This window comes from Microtus oregoni, unplaced genomic scaffold (assembly GCF_018167655.1).
Source record: "Microtus oregoni isolate MIOR12 unplaced genomic scaffold, Mior012 000007F_ref0000211, whole genome shotgun sequence".
Classification (NCBI taxonomy): domain Eukaryota; kingdom Metazoa; phylum Chordata; class Mammalia; order Rodentia; family Cricetidae; genus Microtus; species Microtus oregoni.
The window spans coordinates 22,598,707-22,617,147 of NW_024543066.1; the positions used below are offsets into that span (position 1 = coordinate 22,598,707).

General features: G+C 43.8%; 1 protein-coding gene across 6 annotated transcripts in view; it reads left to right on the plus strand.

The window, feature by feature from the left end:
- Kansl3 (KAT8 regulatory NSL complex subunit 3) overlaps positions 1-18,441 on the plus strand; it is a 34,453-nt gene that overhangs the window by 12,823 nt on the left and 3,189 nt on the right. For 5 of the 6 annotated variants that reach the window (XM_041655654.1, XM_041655653.1, XM_041655657.1 and 2 more), the window contains 16 exons: positions 3,362-3,493; positions 4,019-4,135; positions 4,331-4,432; positions 4,537-4,608; positions 6,181-6,255; positions 6,459-6,616; positions 8,632-8,695; positions 9,071-9,271; positions 9,414-9,570; positions 10,794-10,871; positions 11,769-11,960; positions 13,032-13,113; positions 13,459-13,589; positions 14,528-14,634; positions 15,025-15,247; positions 15,569-15,702. In XM_041655654.1, coding sequence (XP_041511588.1) covers positions 3,362-3,493; positions 4,019-4,135; positions 4,331-4,432; positions 4,537-4,608; positions 6,181-6,255; positions 6,459-6,616; positions 8,632-8,695; positions 9,071-9,271; positions 9,414-9,570; positions 10,794-10,871; positions 11,769-11,960; positions 13,032-13,113; positions 13,459-13,589; positions 14,528-14,634; positions 15,025-15,247; positions 15,569-15,702 — 2,025 coding nt within the window. The remainder of the gene's footprint in view (positions 1-3,361; positions 3,494-4,018; positions 4,136-4,330; positions 4,433-4,536; positions 4,609-6,180; positions 6,256-6,458; positions 6,617-8,631; positions 8,696-9,070; positions 9,272-9,413; positions 9,571-10,793; positions 10,872-11,768; positions 11,961-13,031; positions 13,114-13,458; positions 13,590-14,527; positions 14,635-15,024; positions 15,248-15,568; positions 15,703-18,441) is intronic. The other variant, XM_041655655.1, reaches the window with a different exon arrangement.

Here is an 18,441-nt window from a genome sequence, read left to right on the forward strand (position 1 = left end):
CTATAGCCTTGCAGTTTGTGCTTTGAGTCATCGGTGAATTGAATTGTGGTGGAGGAGATGAGGGTTTTACCAAGAAGGACTGTCAATAAGGAGGCTGTGAGAAGCAGATCTGTGGTGCTCAGAGGGCCAGGAAATTACATAGCAAGGAACTTTCTGACACTAAGTCTCTTCTCATCAAGTGATGAACCATTGACTGGGTGTAGTGGTACATGCCTTTAATCCCAGTATTGTAGAGGCAGAGGCAGGTGGCTCACCATCACTTGATGGTGATGTAGCCTGGACTACACTGCAAGTTCATTTCTGTAGGGATTGAGTTAGTGAATTGAGGTAGAGATCTTGACACAAGAGCCAGCATATGAGAAGCCCACAGTAACTACTGAGGATTATTTAAGTGGTCCTCATAGGGGCTTGAGGAGTATGTGTGTGCTTTGCTCCAGCATAGGGTGGCCTTAGGCAGCGGTACTTAGTTCAGTTCTTCACTTTCTTTTTCTTTTACATGGTGGTACTGGGATGGAGTCCAGGCCCTTGCATTTGTCCAGTCATTAGTTCTCTGAGTCATGTCTTCAAAACTTCTGGTTTTATTGGTTCTTAATTGGATTTTTTGTGAAGTTGCAGAAGGCTGAAGAAAACTGACTTTGTGCCAAAGTAAAAACAAAACTCAGGACTAGATACAATAGATACATGTGTGGTAGGATATTTGACCTAATCTTTTTCATCCAGCTACTACTTATCTTGTATTTATAATGTATCAGGCATGGGAATGAGCAAAAAGAAATATATTTGGTGAGTAGTGTGCTTTAGAGATGAGTGTTGGTAGTGCCTGGGGCAATAGTAGCTCTGCCACACTTGCTGTGACCAGAATTTAGATGCAATACCCCTTGCTTGAATAGTTTGCGCTGGGTGGTGGTGGCGCATGCCTTTAATCCTAGCATTCGAGAGACATAGGCGGTGAATCTCTGCGTTTGAGGCCAGTGTGGTCTACAGAGCTAGTTCCAGGACTGGCTCCATAGCTACTGAGAAACCCTGTCTCAAAAAAACAAAAGAAGAAGAAATGAAGACAAGTTTGCACTACTTCTGGTTTAAGATACTAGTGGGGCATGCCTTGTGTAAATGAACTGAGAGGTATTTTGAGCATGACAGATGCCTATTGTGGACTCAAGTGTAAACAGTGGGTGCCAGTGCTACCTGGACATACTGCTGGCATCTGGTATGGTTTAAGTGGAATGGCATGAGTCTATTACACCACCAGTCAGTGAGCACAATGAATATAAGGTACTGTATACCCTGGGATCTCCATGGTGATCCAGATTTAAAGCTATTAATGAATGTGGGATTATTTTGCTTTAAAATACTTGTTAGGTGTTAGACAGCAACTGACTCTTAGCCTAGCTATTTTCACCTTTAATTTCATTATGAAGAGAGCAGAGAAGGGACAGCAAACTCAGGGTCTTAATTGTGTTGAGACAGAATGAATGTAGGACTGGAAGAGCTGGGGAATCCTGATCTTATACCTCCTAAGGGAAAGTCAGTTACAGATGACTTATTTCATGTTGACAGTGAGCCTTAGACTTTTCAGCTTCATAGGTAAACTCTGCTGCCTGAGAAAGCTTTGTAGTGTTCACAGTGCTGTGGGTCATGCTCAGTGAAAATGGCCAGTTTGGGGTGGTAATCCTGGGGCGGTTAAAGCAGTTTGGCTTTAACCCTTGTCACTGTGGTCTCCTACTTCTGTGCTGGAATCTGTTATTTAAGTCCGCTTGGGTCTGGAATAAACACCACACATCCTTGCCTTTTGTCTCACTGGGTAACCTGTCTGGCCTAGAACTTGCTATGTAGGCCAGACAGTCTTTGAACTTGCTTTAATCCTCTTCTTTCTGCTTCCCAAATTCTGGGATTACAGGAATGGGCTACCATGCCCAGCTGTGCTGGAGTGCTGATGTTGAGTTGCCTAACCTAAGCCTGTTTCACTATATGTGTTGTTGCTTCAGATATGACTTTCCTGTTGACCTGCCCTGCTCTGTTGGATGACTGAAATAGGGCTTCTTTTCCTCCCTTGGCAGTTAGCAGTGCCCCCCCATTGGTTTGTCTTTCTCACCCTTTGAGGTTAAATACCTCTGCAGGATTAGCTTGGTACTCTGTAAGAGCAGCTACTGTATAAACATTAACTTCTATGAGTTAACTGAGGCAGTCTAGAGATTATAATTTTCAAAATCTCATGTGGAGATCCTTTTAGTATCTCTTCTTCCTATGTTGTTTATTTACTTGTGTTTTTGAGGCAGGATTTCCCTTTGCTGGCCTTGAATTGGATATCCTCCTGCCTCAGTTTCCTGAGTGTTGGGCCCAGATTTCAAATCTATTAGACTATTTATGTGAAGCATATTTATATGGAGAACAGATGAAGGATTTCAAGTAACATACCACAATGCATTATCTGTTTTATTTTAATTATTTTGTGTGTTATGGATCAAACCAGGGCCTTACAAATCCTAGGTAAGAGTTACTCCCAGCTTCTAACCAGTCTGTCTGTCTGCATGTCTCTCTCTCCTTCTCTTCCTCTTCTCTCCCTCCTTTCTCCCTCCCTCCTTCCCACTCCTGAGTTAGGAATAGCTCATCTTAGCCTGCTGCCTTTGGAGTTTTATGCCTACCTCAAACCATATTCTCTAGTTTCTGGAAACAGTTTTAAAATACCTATGAATCTGCCTTTAACACTTAAAAATCTTTCTTTCTTTGAGATTGTTTTGACTTCTCTGTGGGTATTGTGGGATTCATGAAGATATTTCTTTGCAATATAAACATCAGCATGTCTAAAAGCTATGTTTATATATTGGTGAGGTCACATTTTTGGGGGATAGTTAAAAACAGGATATGATATAAATCACAATATGCATAATACAGTAGGATATATTTTTGGGAAACAATAACAGGTTTCATTATACTTGTCTCAACTTGAAGGCTATATCCAGAAAATAGCGAGGATGTTTGTTTGTTTTTTTGAGACAGGGTCTAATGTATCCCAGGCTGTCCCCTTTGTGGCTGAGGTTGACATTGAATTTTTGATCCTCTTCCAAGTGCTGGGATCACATAGGAATATGTCACCCTGACTAATGTGTGTATCCTGATAAGAAAAGTACCCAAAGTACAGTCATCTGGGAAAGGGATGGTGGAATAAACTTCAGTCCATTGATACAGCTCACCAAATTGCCTTCCAGAGGATCATCTCTGCTTTCCTTTCACAGTGGGAGTGTACTTTGGCTGTGCACAGATTTGATATGCATAAGAGCTAAGAAGTGGGTTACTGCCCTGCTGCTGGAGGGAAGGTTTCTCACTTCACACTGGAAATATCTTTGCCTATCCTTCTTTGTAGATCCCAACTTTGATCGACCGCATGCTTGTGTCTTCCAACACAAAGACTGGGGCTGCAGGAGCAGAGGCCTTGTCGCTCCTCCTCAAGAGGCCATGGGACCCTGCTGTTGGTGTGCTTTCTCACAACAAACCAGTAAGTTGGTTGTTCAGCCTTTACTGCCACATAAAATGTTCAGGCTGACCCTTAGAGGCTTGGCAGGGAAGATAAGTGACTTAACTTTCTTAGTAATAGCTTGGATTCATTTCTTTTTTTTTTTTTTTTTTTTTTTTGTTCCTGTCCTGGAACTAGCTCTGTAGACCAGGCTGGCCTCGAACTCACAGAGATCCGCCTGCCTCTGCCTCCCCAGTGCTGGGATTAAAGGTGTGCGCCACCACCACCCAGCCGGCTCATTTCTTTTTAAAGTGGGTGTTTACACATGAGTACAGGTGCTCATGAAGGCCGGAAGAGGGAACTGAGTTACAAGCACTTGACATGGTGCTAGGAACTAAACTCTGCTTCCCTGAAAGAGCAGTATATGCTCTTAACTGCTGAGCCGTCCCTCCACCCATAAGCAAAGGATTGGTGGTTGGTGTAAGAACTGTTAGGATGCAACTGTTGAGAGTTTATAGGTGAATACCTCTCACTCAGTGGTTCTTGGATGGGATTCTTTCTCCTCAGAGCAAACTCCCTGGTTCTCCTTTGATTCTCATCGCCTCCTCTGGTCCCTCCAGCTCTGTGTTCCCTGCCTCACGCCGCCACCGCTTCTGGCAGTCGCAACTTTCCTGCTTAGGCAAGGTAATTTTAAGAACAAGAGGAATTCTGGGTAGAAATGTGGTCTTGGAGGATTAAAGAGAAGGGTGTGTGGGATGGGGTCAAGTTTGTTGTTGGCATTTAATTGTCAACTGTTTAAGAGATTTGGGATAATAAGTTAAGCAGAATTGAGGTTTGAAACTTGGCACTGCTGCATGGATGCTCTTTCTTCCCTTTCAGGTCATCCCTGTAGCTACCCATCTGCTGAACAATGGTAGTGGGGTAGGAGTTCTGCAGTGCCTTGAACACATGATTGGGGCAGTGAGAAGCAAAGTGCTGGAGGTGAGAGTGCCCAGGTGTAGTTCATGGAGGTGCACCCAGTAGTGTGGGGTTGTCTGTGCCCATGCACAGTCTCCTATTCACTGTCTTCTTTCTCTTGTCACAAGATCCACAGCCATTTTCCACACAAGCCCATCATCTTGATCGGTTGGAATACAGGAGCTTTGGTGGCCTGTCATGTAAGTAATTTCTGTTGTATTTGGAGGTCACTGAAAACTTAAAGGTGGTCATGGAAACAGTGCTACTGTTACTACTTTAAATTCTTCTTTCTTTGTCTTTGTGCTAGATACTTTGTGTGGGAAACTGCATTTACATTGTGGAAGACAAACTAAATGTTAATTATGGGGGACTGGAGAGATGGCTCAATGGTTAAGAGCAGTGACTGCTCTTGGCGAGTACCCAGGTTCAATTCCCAGCACCCAAATGACAGCTCACAGTTGTTTATAACTCCTGTTCCAGGGCATCCGATGCCCTCATATAGACATTTAGGTAGGCAAAACACCAATGTACATAAAGTAAAAATAAATTAATTATTTAAAAAATAAATGTTATTATAGAAATGTTACTATAGGAAGAATAGAGTAATTGATAAATTCCTTGATCTCCTCACATAGCTTTACCAGTGATCACCTCAACCAGGCTTATAATCTTAGCACTAGGTAGGCTGAGGTATGAAGATTGCTATGAATTTGGAACTAACTTGGGCTATATGTAGTGAGTTCTGGGCTAGCCCAAACTTCTGAGGAGAAGAGAAAACAAAACAGTATTTAAAAGTTCCAAATATGGCCAGGCAGTGGTGGTGCACTCCTTTAACCCCAGCACTTGGGAGTCAGAGGTAAGTGGGTCTTTTGAGTTTGAGGCCCGCCCGATCTACAGAACAAGTTCTATAACAGCCAGGGCTACACAAAGAAACCCTGTCTCAAAAAAACAAAAAACAAATTTCCAACTACTGTATTTTTTATATATGTTTGAACAAGTAAAAAGACTTAAACATCATATTGTGCTCTCTCTTTAACATTTCAAATGGGGACAAATTAGTAGTTTTGAATTTGATGTCATATTCATGTTTGGTTCCTTTATAAATATTAAGGAACATTTTTTCCCCTGCATGTTTATATCAGCTTGTGTAAGTGTCCTTGACTTTGGAAAGCTCCACTTCTTCCAACCAGCATAGTCAAAGTAGTGAGAGCGAGCACCCACTATACTCTGCACAACCTGGGACAGAAGTCTCAGTAGCCACTTACCTTGAGAAGTCTCTGCTGTATGGGAGCTATCCCTTAAAACCACTGATAAGAGATTTCTCTGCTTAAGGGATAGGGTTGGCGTTTGTGGTTTTTCTATATTTTGGGGTGTTCTCTGTTATGGGGATAAAACCCAGAGCCTTGCACATGAGAGGTAAGTGTGCTACTCTGAGCTTGCAACATTTTGTTCTTTTGATTATATTTTCTCAATAAGAAAGTCAGTAAGGAGGGTTCTAGTCTAGGTTGCTGGTGGATCTGAAGTGTGACAGCTGTCATCATCAGGCTCAGGTGTATGTGGAGGTCCTGTCAGGACTCCAGTTCTCTAGGAGGTGACTGCCTGTGTTCTGTACACTTAATCATGTCATGGCTGACAAAACTGAAGTCTAAGACAAGCAAGAAAAGCTGGGACTGACTGGTGACTCTCGACTAGCCAGTCCCACCTGCATTCCGGGGCGGCTGAGGTGCAATTAATTCATTTGCCCTAAAGATGAATGGTGCTCTTTCTTACAGGTATCTGTGATGGAGTACGTCACTGCAGTTGTCTGCCTTGGGTTTCCTCTGCTTACTGTGGATGGCCCCCGAGGGGTAAGAGCAAGGTCAAAGTGGTTGGTCTTTGGCGGTGGGAATGGAGGACAGCAGGAATGAGGGACAGAGGCTTGCTTATTGCTTCCAGGGTAGGTTGAGGCTGAGGCCTCCTGCAGGTTCACAACTGACTTTTCTGAATAGTTTCAAGGTCAGTGCTTCCTGAGTACCAATTCTAAATCTAAACTGCTACCTGCCTCTTTTAGGATGTAGATGATCCCCTCTTGGACATGAAGACTCCAGTCCTCTTTGTCATTGGTCAGAATTCTCTGCAGTGCCACCCTGAAGCCATGGAGGACTTCCGGGAAAAGATTAGAGCAGAAAATAGCTTGGTGGTGGTCGGGGGAGCTGATGATAATCTCAGGTGGGTGCATTCCTCTAGAACCGAGAGGGAACGTGTTAGGATGTTGAAAAAAAGCTTGTCCAAGGTGGTGGTGCAATGACAGACCAGTGTGACTGAAATAATAAAAGTTGAATCCAGGCTGGAGAGATGGCTCAGAGGTTAAGAGCATTGTCTGCTCTTCCAAAGGTTCTGAGTTCAATTCCCAGCAACCACGTGGTGGCTTACAACCATCTGTAATGAGGTCTGGTGCCCTCTTCCGGCCTGCAGGCATACACACAGACAAACTATTGTATACATAATAAATATTTTTTTAAAAAAATAAATAAGTTGAATACTATCATCCCAATCAATATACGTTCAGAAGGTTGAGGCAGAAGGATTCAGTCTGAGGCCAGGCCCTTGAACCAACTGTCTCAAAAACTTAAAAGACTTAAAGCTGCAAAAATAGTATAAGAAATCCGAAATCTCATCTGTCTTTCACCTAAAGTTTCTTGTATAACCAAAATATAATTCTCAAAATGAGGAAACTAATGTCTGTTTGATAGCATTGTCTGGTCTAAACAACAAACTTAGATTTCATCAGTGCCTCCCTAATGTCTGTCTGGTTTTTGACATAAGCTGTACTCATATTTACCATGTATTGAGGATGACCTTAAACACAATCCTTCTGCCCTTAACTACTAAATCTCCGTGTTCAGTCTTTAGTGATTTTTTTTTCTGTGACCTTGACACTATTAAAGACACTGACCAGTTATAGGTAGTTTTAACTTTGTGCAGTTGAGATAGCTGCTGTGGGGTTCTCCACTCTGAAATTACTGTTTTTCCCTTTGTAATTAGGAGTCATCTTGTGGGAAGAAGATACTTTGAGATTCTTTGTCATCAAACTTTTCCTGGCGTAGGCATTAAATTTTTTTTATTATTGAGGATCAGTGTGAACATAGATTTACTTGTCTTAATCCTGACTGGATACATTTTGGAGTATAAATAGAACCAAATTTTGGGAGAATTTTAGTTCTGACTGTCCTGGAACTAACACACACACACATATTCTCTCTCTCTCTCTCTCTCTCTCTCTCTCTCTCTTTCTTTCTCTGTCTGTCTGTCTGTCTGTCTGTAGATCAGGCTGGTCTTGAACTCACAGAGATTCACCTGACTGCTTCCCAAGTGGTGGGATTAAAGGCATGCTGCACCATGCTCAGTTTCAGATACTTGTTTTTAAACTCAACAGAGATCTGCCTGCCTCGGCATCCTGAGTGCTGGTTAGGCTACCACACCTGGTTTTAAAAAATGTTGGCAGGGTGGTAGTGGCGCACACTTTTAATCCCAACACTCGGGAGGCTGAGGTAGGAGGATCTCTGAGTTCAAGGTCAGCCTGGTCTACAAGAGCTAGTTCCAGGACAGGCTCCAAAGCCACAGAGAAACCCTGTCTCAAAAAAAAAAAAAAATCAAAAAATTTTTTTTTAATTTTTAAGTTATATTTTTATCAATGATTGGTGTGTGTGTGAGTGTTCACATGCCACAGCACTTTTATGAAGGTCAGAGGATAACTTGGAGTTAGTTCTCCTTAAACTATGTGGGTCCTGAACAACTCAGGTTGGAGGATCAACATGAACATGGGTATTATTTGTATTAAGCTTTATTTAATTTGTTTTGGAGGCTTACTAATAACTCTCCATTGTATAACTTAAGGGGCCTGGTTTTCTCTTTGCCAGGAGCCTCAGTCAGAAACCAGGTTTTTGTTATTTTGAGAAAGGGTCTTAGTTGTAGTTAAAGAATTTTTTTACAACTCTCCCTCCTCTTTCTGTATGTGTGTTTGAGAGTACGGGGGGAGGAAAGATGTGTGAATGGAGGTTGGTATACATGGACCAGGATGTGGGAACATGGCATGTGTGTGGAGGTAAGAGGACAGCTTCCAGGTCAGTTCTCTCCTTTCACTCTGGGTGGCAGAATTTGAACTTAGTCGTTAGGCTTTCTCTGGGAGTGCTTTTACCCAGTCACCTCACTGGCCTCACTGTTTCTCTTTTTTGCCTCTTAAGAATAAGCAAAGCAAAGAAGAAATCAGAAGGGTTGACTCAAAGCATGGTGGACAGATGTATTCAGGTAAACAGTTTTCTCTTGTTTTGTATTTGGGCCTTCTGTCTCTTGCCTTAGGTTTACTCTTAATGGCAGCAGCCTCACTTTGGACTATGAAGGATATCAAGTAGGTTCTATGATATACCTAAATCACAAAGAAAGGGAAAGGGGAAAAAAAGAGCAAAGGAGAGGTGAGCTAGGATAAAGATATAGGCGAGGCACCTTAGGGTGGATGTGCTCAGAGCTTCTTTCACATAGGCAGCTGTTGGTCTTTCTCAAGATAGCAGGTAGGAAGCTTGGCTTTGTGAGTGGGAAGGAGTAGAGTTCTGTTTGCTTTGATGTTATCTAGGAGGGTCCTGTTCTCCAGAGGAGAACTCAGGCCTTAGCTTCTTCTCACACTAGGATGAGATTGTGGACTTCCTGACTGGAGTGCTTACTCGTGCTGAGGGACATGTGGGTTCTGAGCCTCGGGATCAGGATGCTGAAAAGAAGAAGAAGCCTCGGGACTTGGCCCGAAGAGACTTGGCCTTTGAAATTCCTGAGCGAGGAAGTCGGCCTGCTTCCCCAGCTGCCAAGCTCCCCACCTCTCCCTCGGGCTCAGAGGTAGTGTGTGCAGGGAGGAAGGTATGAAGATGTATAATTGGGTATTTCTTTATGAGGATATCTGGGAATTACTATAAGGGGAGATTCAGGGAGACATGCCAAGTGATGGTTGGATGCAAACCTTTGAACCTTCTCTACCCAGGATCTCTCCAGTGTGTCCAGCAGCCCCACCTCTAGTCCTAAGACCAAAGTGACCACAGTGACATCTGCCCAGAAGTCCAGTCAGATTGGGACTTCCCAGCTGCTGAAAAGACATGTACAGAGAACAGAAGCTGTGCTGACCCACAAACAAGCCCAAGGTATAGTCTCCTGTCCCAGCAGCCCCAATGGGGTTCTATTGCTTGTACTTAATGTCCTGTGGCAGTTGGAAAGTATTAGATTTGCAGCTTTTTCAGTGTGAGAGGTACCCTTTCCCATATTGCTTTTAAGCAAAATCAGGTTAAAATGAATGCCAAGACTGTGTGGGACTAGGCTTTGTGTTTGTGAGGCACAGCCTTGTGTGTTGGTATGCTGGAGACACTGGGCTTATGAGCTGACTGTGTGTAGTGGCCCGACCTTTCGTTTAATTACTCATTGGAGAAGTATATATTTTGCCAACCATTCCAGTAGTCAGAGGGCTTTCCAGATGATAAGTACAGAGTGACTGATTTTATTCCTCAGGTTCTAGGCCAGCTCACCGAGTTCAGAGTTACATGGTGGGTCATCTACAAATTAGGTCAGGGTTCTGCAGTTGAGCTTCAGATGAGAGTGAAAAACATTTGTATTGTTGAAATTAGGGTTTGGAGGAATCTAAAGACTATGTGAGGAGGTGTAGAAAAGGAAAATCCAGTGAATCAAGAAGGAAACATTAGTGGCTCTGTCCCTTATGTCGGTCTGTTCACCCCCTCCACCCCAACATGATCCTCTGTTCACATTCCCTTTTGCTTTTAATGGAGTCAGACTTAACACTTAAACCCAGACGTCTTATGAGACATCACTAACAAGTGTGAGTGGGTGGATGAAGGCAACAAAAGAGGCTAGGTGCCTAGAGTCTGTGTGGATGCCCTGTGACCTAACTTCCTGAGTGGTGGAAAAGAGCCAAGTTCCTGGTGTGGGATTCTTTTAGAAATTTGGTGAAGGCAGAGCTAGCAGTTTACTGAACTTCTGGGTAGCATGATTAGTGGAGTTACTAAGGTGATCTTGAAGGTTGAGTGGTGAACTGGGTTTAAGATGAGACCCAGGAGTGTCAGTGGGGAAAGCAGCATCCATAAAAGCATGACTTTGGCAGAGCTGATGGGTGGATGGGAAGTGGTAGTTAATATAAACAGAGCCCTCACTGCCTGTTGCTCCTATTTGCAGTTGACTTGCTCTAGTTTGTTGGCTTGACAGTGGCCCCATGTGGCAAGTACACAGCAGTCAGGTTCTAGATCCGTCTAGTTAAGAGAGAGCACCCACTGACCGTTTTCATCTTTTCCTTGTTCCTACTCTGTTCCTCCATTCTCTAGCTGGCTATGATTCTATAATTCTTTCTGATTCATTCCAGCACAGTTTGCTGCTTTTCTGAAACAAAACATGCTGGTGAGGAAAGCTTTTCCTCCTGGCGCCTCCTCCTGTCTCTTTGGTGAGTATTGCTTTCACTTGCTCTCCCAGGCTTGCTGCTCTCCTCCCCTACCTCTCACTCTTCCCTCTCTCCACTGTTTTCTTCTTTTCCTCTGTCTTCTGTCTCCTGACTCCACCAGGTCCCCTTGCTTGTGCAGTGGCCTTTGCCTTTCTCAGTTCTTTCTGTTGGTTTCTCATGGTGCTGTTTTTTTGTTTTGTTTTGTTTGCCGTGCTTCTTGGTTCTGTTTCTCTTGTATGCCTGTGACCTGTAAGCTTGCATTTCCATGTCTGTTTTCTCCCTGCCTTAGTTGTTCCCATTCTGCAAGCATACCAGGCACTTAGAGCTCTTGCCTTTTTCCTCTGTCTTAGGCCAGTACGTTTATCCCTAAGCAGTTCTTCTAACTGATCGGTAATCAATTCCCTAACTGTGGCCCCATACCAAGTCATCCCCCCCCCCTTCCCAGCCCAAATTCACTGGGATGCTTTCTCCCTGTCCCATCTTGTTTGCCTGTGCTAAGAAGAACTAAAGGGAGGAGACTTCTGAGTGTAAAGAGTAGGAGAAATGAGGAATCCAGAAGGCTTGCCTTTATACTTAGTGATCTGTTAGTGGAAGCCAATATTTCCAGACTTGGTTGTGACATAGGTCACTTCTGCCCTGTTATCTTTGGGCAGAATCTGAGATGCTGCCTCACCTAGTAGGTCCTGAGAGCCACCAAGTCCAGCGCAGCTGAATGGGCTAGAGCTATCTCTGAGATGCTCCAAATTAGGTCCACAATGGATGGGAGCTGAGGTAGAAATAGGAGGTGTGACCTGTACCTGGGGCATTTCTCCTGTGTGTTCCCACAAGGCTGCTTTTGGCTGGCTTGACCTATGGTATTTATAAACTTATGGAAGATCTTACCTCAACTCTATTTCTTAGTCCCCATTTCATCAGAATCTATGGAGGAAGCAGAGAAAGAGGAGCTTAGGGTCCAACTGAAGCGGCATCATCCTTCCAGTCCTCTTCCTGGTGCAAAGCCCTCCAAGCGACCAAAGATCAAAGTGTCCCTGATCTCCCAAGGGGACACAGCTGGAGGGCCTTGTGCTCTTTCTCAAGGTGGAACGCCTGAAGGTGAGTCCTTTGTGGAGTGTTTGGTAAAGGTTGACCAGCTTTCCCAGGCACACAGTTTGGCAGGCAGCCCAACTTCTGTCAGTGTGAAGGACACCCGAAACAGAGATGGTCTGAGGTCACACATGTTGGAAAGTGGTAGTCACCTTGTCTCAACAAGAGAGACAACATAAGAGTGGTTGTGGGGCCATTTAGAACATTGCATATTTTGTCCCTTTCTGGTTCTCAGTTAAGGTAATGAGATACTCCAGAAAGCTTAAAAGATGGAAGAACTCCCAGCTCTCCTATAATAGCATAGCTAGCTGTTCTGTCTTCACTTTTCTGTAGCTGGATATTTTTCTCTGTCCTGCCCATATATCCTTCTGGGGCCTTCAGAGGTAAAACTAGATAGTTATAATTACAGTTTTCCTTAGTTATGATAAAAGATGAATTAGATACAAAACTTGAGACTCACAAAGATAGGGTAGATATTTTCTTTAATTTTGCCAAATCCAAATAGACTATTATAATTGTAATTCTTGCTTGACAACCTGTTCTATTATATGTAATTTTACAATGTTAAAGTTAAAACCTCCCTTTCCAATTTGACAGAAAGGAGGAAGTGATGTAGGATGTCCTGTACACTGCAAATATGTGTTGCTTTTATTAGTTGATGAATAAAGCTACTTTGACCTATGGCAGGGCAGAATATAGCTAGGTGGAAAATCCAAGCAGAGATACACGTGAAGAAGGGCAAGGTCAAGAGAGATGCCAGCAAGCCACCAGAGCAGCAAGATGCTAGAGAATAGGTAACGCCACATGGTGATACACAGATTCTTAGAAATGGGTTCATCTGTATGTAAGAGCTAGCCAGTAAGAAGCCTGAGCCATCAGTCAAGCAATTGTAATTAATATTAAACCTCTAAATGACTATTTTATAAGCGGCTGCGGGGACCAGCAGGTGGGAAAGAAACTGGTCAAATGGGACCAGACAGGACAGAGAAAAGTATCTGGATGCACTTTCCAGTCTTAAGTTTAGCCTTGGCTGTAGGGGCACATTAGAACTAACCTTTGGTCGTGGGGTTTGTTCTGCAGCTTCTGGGGGGAAACCTATCACCATGACACTGGGAGCTTCAGCGGGAGCCAAGGAACTAACTGGACTTCTCACCACCTCCAAGTGAGTCCCTCCTTTCCCTTCACTCAGTCTACGGTTCATTTGGTGTTCAGGGAAGTTGAGAGATTCTGGAATCTGTCAGTTCTGGGCATGTGATTTTTTTTTCTCAGTGGGAGCTTTTCCTTCATTTCTGTCAGTTAGGGTTCATTTTTCCTTAGAAGATTGCAGAGCATTTACTGAGTTAAGACCACAGTTCTTTAATTTAGGCATGACTTTTAGAAGGATAAATTAAGGGCTTAGAAGCTGAAACAAACAGAAAATTCTTCCTGGCTGAATCTCTCTGGATGCTTCCTCTATGACTGTGGGCTGCTACCCTTTGGATGACAGGACTCCTTTCTTTGTTTCCAGGTCAAGTCCTTCTGAAGGTGGCGTTTTAGCCAGCGCAGCGCCACCTGTGGCTTCCAGCAGTGCCACACCCAATACCATCCAAACCCTGCAGAGCCGCTTAGTGGCCACTTCTCCTGGCAGCGCCCTTCCAGGTATCTTGTAGCCCTTCTCATGTCCACCAGCAGTCTTTTGGATCTGCTGCTAGGAGGTGGTCTTAGACCAGGAGCTCTGGGACTGGAGCTAGAGGGAGTATCTCTGCCAGAATTAGCGTGGATGATGGTCTCTAGGAGCTGTGTCCTCTACTGTTGAGCATGGGCAATACCTGTATTGTGATTCTTCTTCTTTTTTTTTTTTTTAATTTTTGATTTTTCAAGACAGGGTTTCTCTGTGTAACAACCCTAGCTGTTCTGGAACTCGTTTTGTAGACCAGGCTGGCCTCAAACTCACAGAGATCGCTTGCCTCTGCCTCCCAAGTGCTGGGATTAAAGGTGTACACCACCACCACCCGACTGATTCTTCTTTTTCATACATCTGACTGAATAAAGCTGGAGGTATTGCTAACCTGGTTATTGGAAAATGAGATGTTTTTTCTGTGTTTGTCACTTAACTTTTTCTGACCGCAGTCTCATGGAAGGGCTGGTTGCCTGATCCCATAGTTTAGAGCATTGCTGATTTACCTTTCCTTTAAGCAGATTTTTACTTTGAGAATGTTGGACTATGTGTAATGTGGTCAAGTATATGAATCCACTTGGCTTCTAGAGCCTTTCTTCTTACCTAGAAATAAAGAGGATTTAGGTTTCTGAAAAGTGGAATTGAAGCTCTCAGCTGTTCCTAATGCCATTCAAAATGCAGAACTACTGGCTTGGAACAAGTTGATTGTGCAGAGCAAATCCAAGGCAGTGTCTGGCATGCATCTCTCCTTGTGTGGTATCTACTGTGTCTGCTCAGGAGACTCTCCTGGTTTCTTTCTGAGGTCAGGAAAGTGTCTTTGGACAAGTGTAAGTTGTTGGTGAGGGTGAAAGTGTGGCTGCTTCTGGATGATATGTACAAGTGGCTGACCTCTGCTGTTACCTGTCATGTCCTCTCCTAGGGGCCACTTCAGCCAGCAGCCTCCTCCAAGGCCTCAGCTTCAGCTTACAGGATATTAGCAAGACCTCTGGCCTCCCAGGAAGTCCCTCTCCAGGGCCAGCCCCACAGGTATATCATCTGCTGTGTTGAGCAGTGTGGAATTAGGACTCCTTAATTTTGTCAGGGAGATTATATCTGGGGTCAGTGGGTTGAGGACAAAGAACCTTCTAAATATTCAGCCAAAAAGTTACCAAACGTTACAATCTATGATTTACCGTATGGCCTTGGGTGAGATTCCTGACCTCTCTAACTTGTTTCTTTATCTATAAAATAGGCTAAAGATATTAGCTCCCCCATATATTTGTGATGATTAAAGATGATAATATGCAGAATTCCTGGAAGAGTACCTTAACATGTGGTAGATACTGTGCATGTTAGCTTTTAATAATACCTGTGGGCCCTCCAGGCTCTAACGTTGCTGTTGGGTGGTAACTTCTAATCATCTTGTGTGTCCAATAGGCCACCGGTTTGAAATTGCCAACCCCCATGCAGAGTCTGGGTGCCATCACCACAGGCACAAGCACCATTGTCCGCACCATTCCTGTAGCCACCACTCTCTCCTCCTTGGGTGCCACTCCTGGTGGGAAGCCTACTGCTATCCACCAGCTGCTGACCAATGGGGGCCTCGCTAAGTTGGCAAGCAGCCTACCCGGCTTGGCTCAGATTTCTAACCAAGCATCAGGTAAGTCTCATGAAAATAGTGGGGACTTCAGATCTGGGCTTTTCCATAGCACTTTACTGGCCATCTCACATAGGGAAGCTGTAAACCCAGCCCTGCATGGTCCTGACCTGGTTTCTTGGATTCAGCTCTGTTGGGCCAGCCCCCAGAGAGGTCTAGAGAACACAGGAAGTTTCCTCCTTGCTGCCTTTCAAATTGACTGATGGGGTAGACCTACCCACCCAGGAAGGAAACCAAGAGGATGTTTTATATGGGAAGACATTGTTACCTGAAAGAGGATATGAATCCCGTGTCTTCCTGTCTTTTTGTCTGTCTCTTACTTAGGCTTAAAGGTCCCCACCACCATTACTCTGACACTCCGAGGCCAGCCAAGCAGAATCACCACGCTAAGCCCTATAGGTTCAGGAGCAGTACCATCCGAGGAGCCTACCTCCCAGATGCTACCCTCTAGCTCACAGGTGAGTTGGCTTGCACAGACCAGGAAGTGAGCTCTAATACTAGGTAAATTTGGAGCCAGCCAAAGGATTGACCATAGCTGCCGTTGAACTAAATTTGTTGACAGAGCAGATTCAAATTTGAGCCCTCAGGCTTATAGCTTTATCACTTTGATCAACGCAGGACCTCTTTGAGTCTCCTTATCTGTAAAACTAGCCATTGTGGGGATTGAGTTTGTGGACACTCGGGTATGCCTGCTGCTGGGGTGTAATGTTCTTGTGTATTTGCCTCTCTCCCTTTTCTCCTTCCACTCTTGGTTTCCTCATCCAGAGCTTGTGGATAGGGGCTGATTTTCAAACATTGTGTTTTTTGCTGTCTTGGGGGTATAAGTAGGTTTTTTTAGGGTTTACCTAGGAAGTACCATCAGTTTCTCTTAGTTGATTTCCATTATGTCTTTTTTTTAAAAAAAAAAATCATTATTTATTTATTATTTTATGCGCATTGATGTTTTGCCTGCATGTATGTCTTTGTGAGGATGACAGAACCCCTGGAACTGGAGTTACACACAGTTGTGAGCTGTCAAATGGGTGCTGGGAATTGAACCCAGGCCCTCTGGAAAAGCAGTCAGTGCTCTTAACCACTGAGCCATCTCTCCAACCCCCATTATGTCTTTTTAAAGTAAAATAAATGCTCCTAATCTAAAAATGTTATCTGAGGAATCATTCAAAGATAGGAGTCCAAGCAAAAATAGTCCTGGTTTAACATTGTATTCTTCACCAGTAGCTCAGTTCAACCAGGCCTTCAGCATTTGAGCAAGGACCTGTATAGGTTACTTATCTGCAGGTGAGCCTAGTCTCTGTCCTTTCACCAGATCAACATGGCTGGACACAGAGGAGCTTGTCTAGTTAGGTCTCTTGCTATAAAGAGACAGCATGACTATGGCAACTCTTAAAGGAAAACATTTAATTGGGGCTGACTTAAAGTTTCAGTGGGGACATGGCATCATGCATGCAGACATGGTGCTGAAGGAGCTGAAAGTTCTACATCTTGATTTACAGTCAGCAGGAGAAACTATGTGCCACACTAGGCATAGCTTGAGCATAGGAGACTGCAAAGCCCACCACAGTGACACACTTATTCCAACAAGGCCACACCTCCTAATAGTGCCACTCCCCTTGGGGACCATTTTATTTCAAACCAGCATAGTACTACTGAGGTACCCTACAGTTCCCAAGCCATTCTCTAAGCTTTTAACGGGAAGTGCTATGCAGAGACCAGAGCCTGACATACATGGACATCTAGTTACCCCTTTTTGACAGGGTTTGAAAGTGCTTTTCTTTCTTCCTTTTTTTTTTTTTAAACATTATTTGTGTGTGAGTGCGTGCTCATGCCATGGTGCATGTTTTGGAGATCAGAGGACTATCTGTCTCCTACATGGACCATGTGGGTTCTATCTACCATGTGGATTCTGGGGACCAAACAGGTTATCAGACCTAGTGGCAAGATCCTTTATTTACCCACTGAACTGCCCCGTGGCCTATTGGAATTTTTTTTTATTTTGTTTGTTTGTTTTGTTTTTTGCTTTTTGCGACAGATTTCTCTGTTTAGCCCTGGGTGTTCTGGAACTCTCAGGTCTCGAACTCAGAGATCTCCCTTCTTTTGCCTCCCAAATGCTGGAATTAAAGGGCTGTACCTCCACTGCCTGGCTATTGGCCTAGTGTTTTTAATCTTTTTTTTTTCAATTACAAAATAATTATGCTTACTTTAAATTATTGGAACATTGCAGGAATAATGTAATTTAGAAAATGTTTAAATTTCTCATGTTGCTGTTCTTAGAGATAGCTTGACAGAAAATTTTCTAGATTTCTCTGAGTTAGGGTTCACTGTATAGCTAGCTCTAGCTGACCTGTAACTTGAACTGTAGACCAGGCTGAGATCATCCATATCTGCTAGAATTACACCCAGCCAATTTTTGGTTGATTTGCCTATGTAAGGGCAGCATAGGGTCCTTTTTATTTGTTCTTCTTCATTTCTGTACTTGTTTGTTTTGTTCATTTGTTTTTCGAGACAAGGTTTCTCTGTAACTTTGACTGTCCTGGAACTTACTCTATAGACCAGGCTGGCCTTGAACTCACAGAGTTCTGGCTGCCTCTACCTCTTGAGTGCTAGGTTAAAGGCGTGTGCCACTACTGCCCAGCTTTCATTTGTTTTTGAGGCAGGGTTTCACTGTGTAGGAAGACTCTCAATCCTTATCCTCAGCCTTGCAAATACTGTGACCACAGGCATACACCACCATGCTCAGCTGTAATTTTTTTTTCATACCCATTGAAGGAAAGGGTAAGTCTGTTTATCCTTAAAAATGCATTTGAAGGGGATTGGAGAGATGGCTCAGCAGTTAAGAGAACTGACTGTTCTCCTAGACGACCCAGTTCAATTCCCAGCAACCACATGGTGGCTCATGACCATCTGAAATGAGATCTGATGCCCTCTTCTGGCCTGCAGGCAGACACACAGACAGAATATTGTATACATAATAAATAAATATTCTTTAAAAATAGCTTTCCTAGCCGGGCGGTGGTGGCGCACACCTTTAATCCCAGCACTCGGGAGGCAGAGGCAGGCGGATCTCTGTGAGTTCGAGACCAGCCTGGTCTACAAGAGCTAGTTCCAGGACAGGCTCCAAAACTACAGAGAAACCCTGTCTCGAAAAACCAAAAAAAAAAAAAAAATAGCTTTCCTAATATTCAACTGTCTGAATTCCA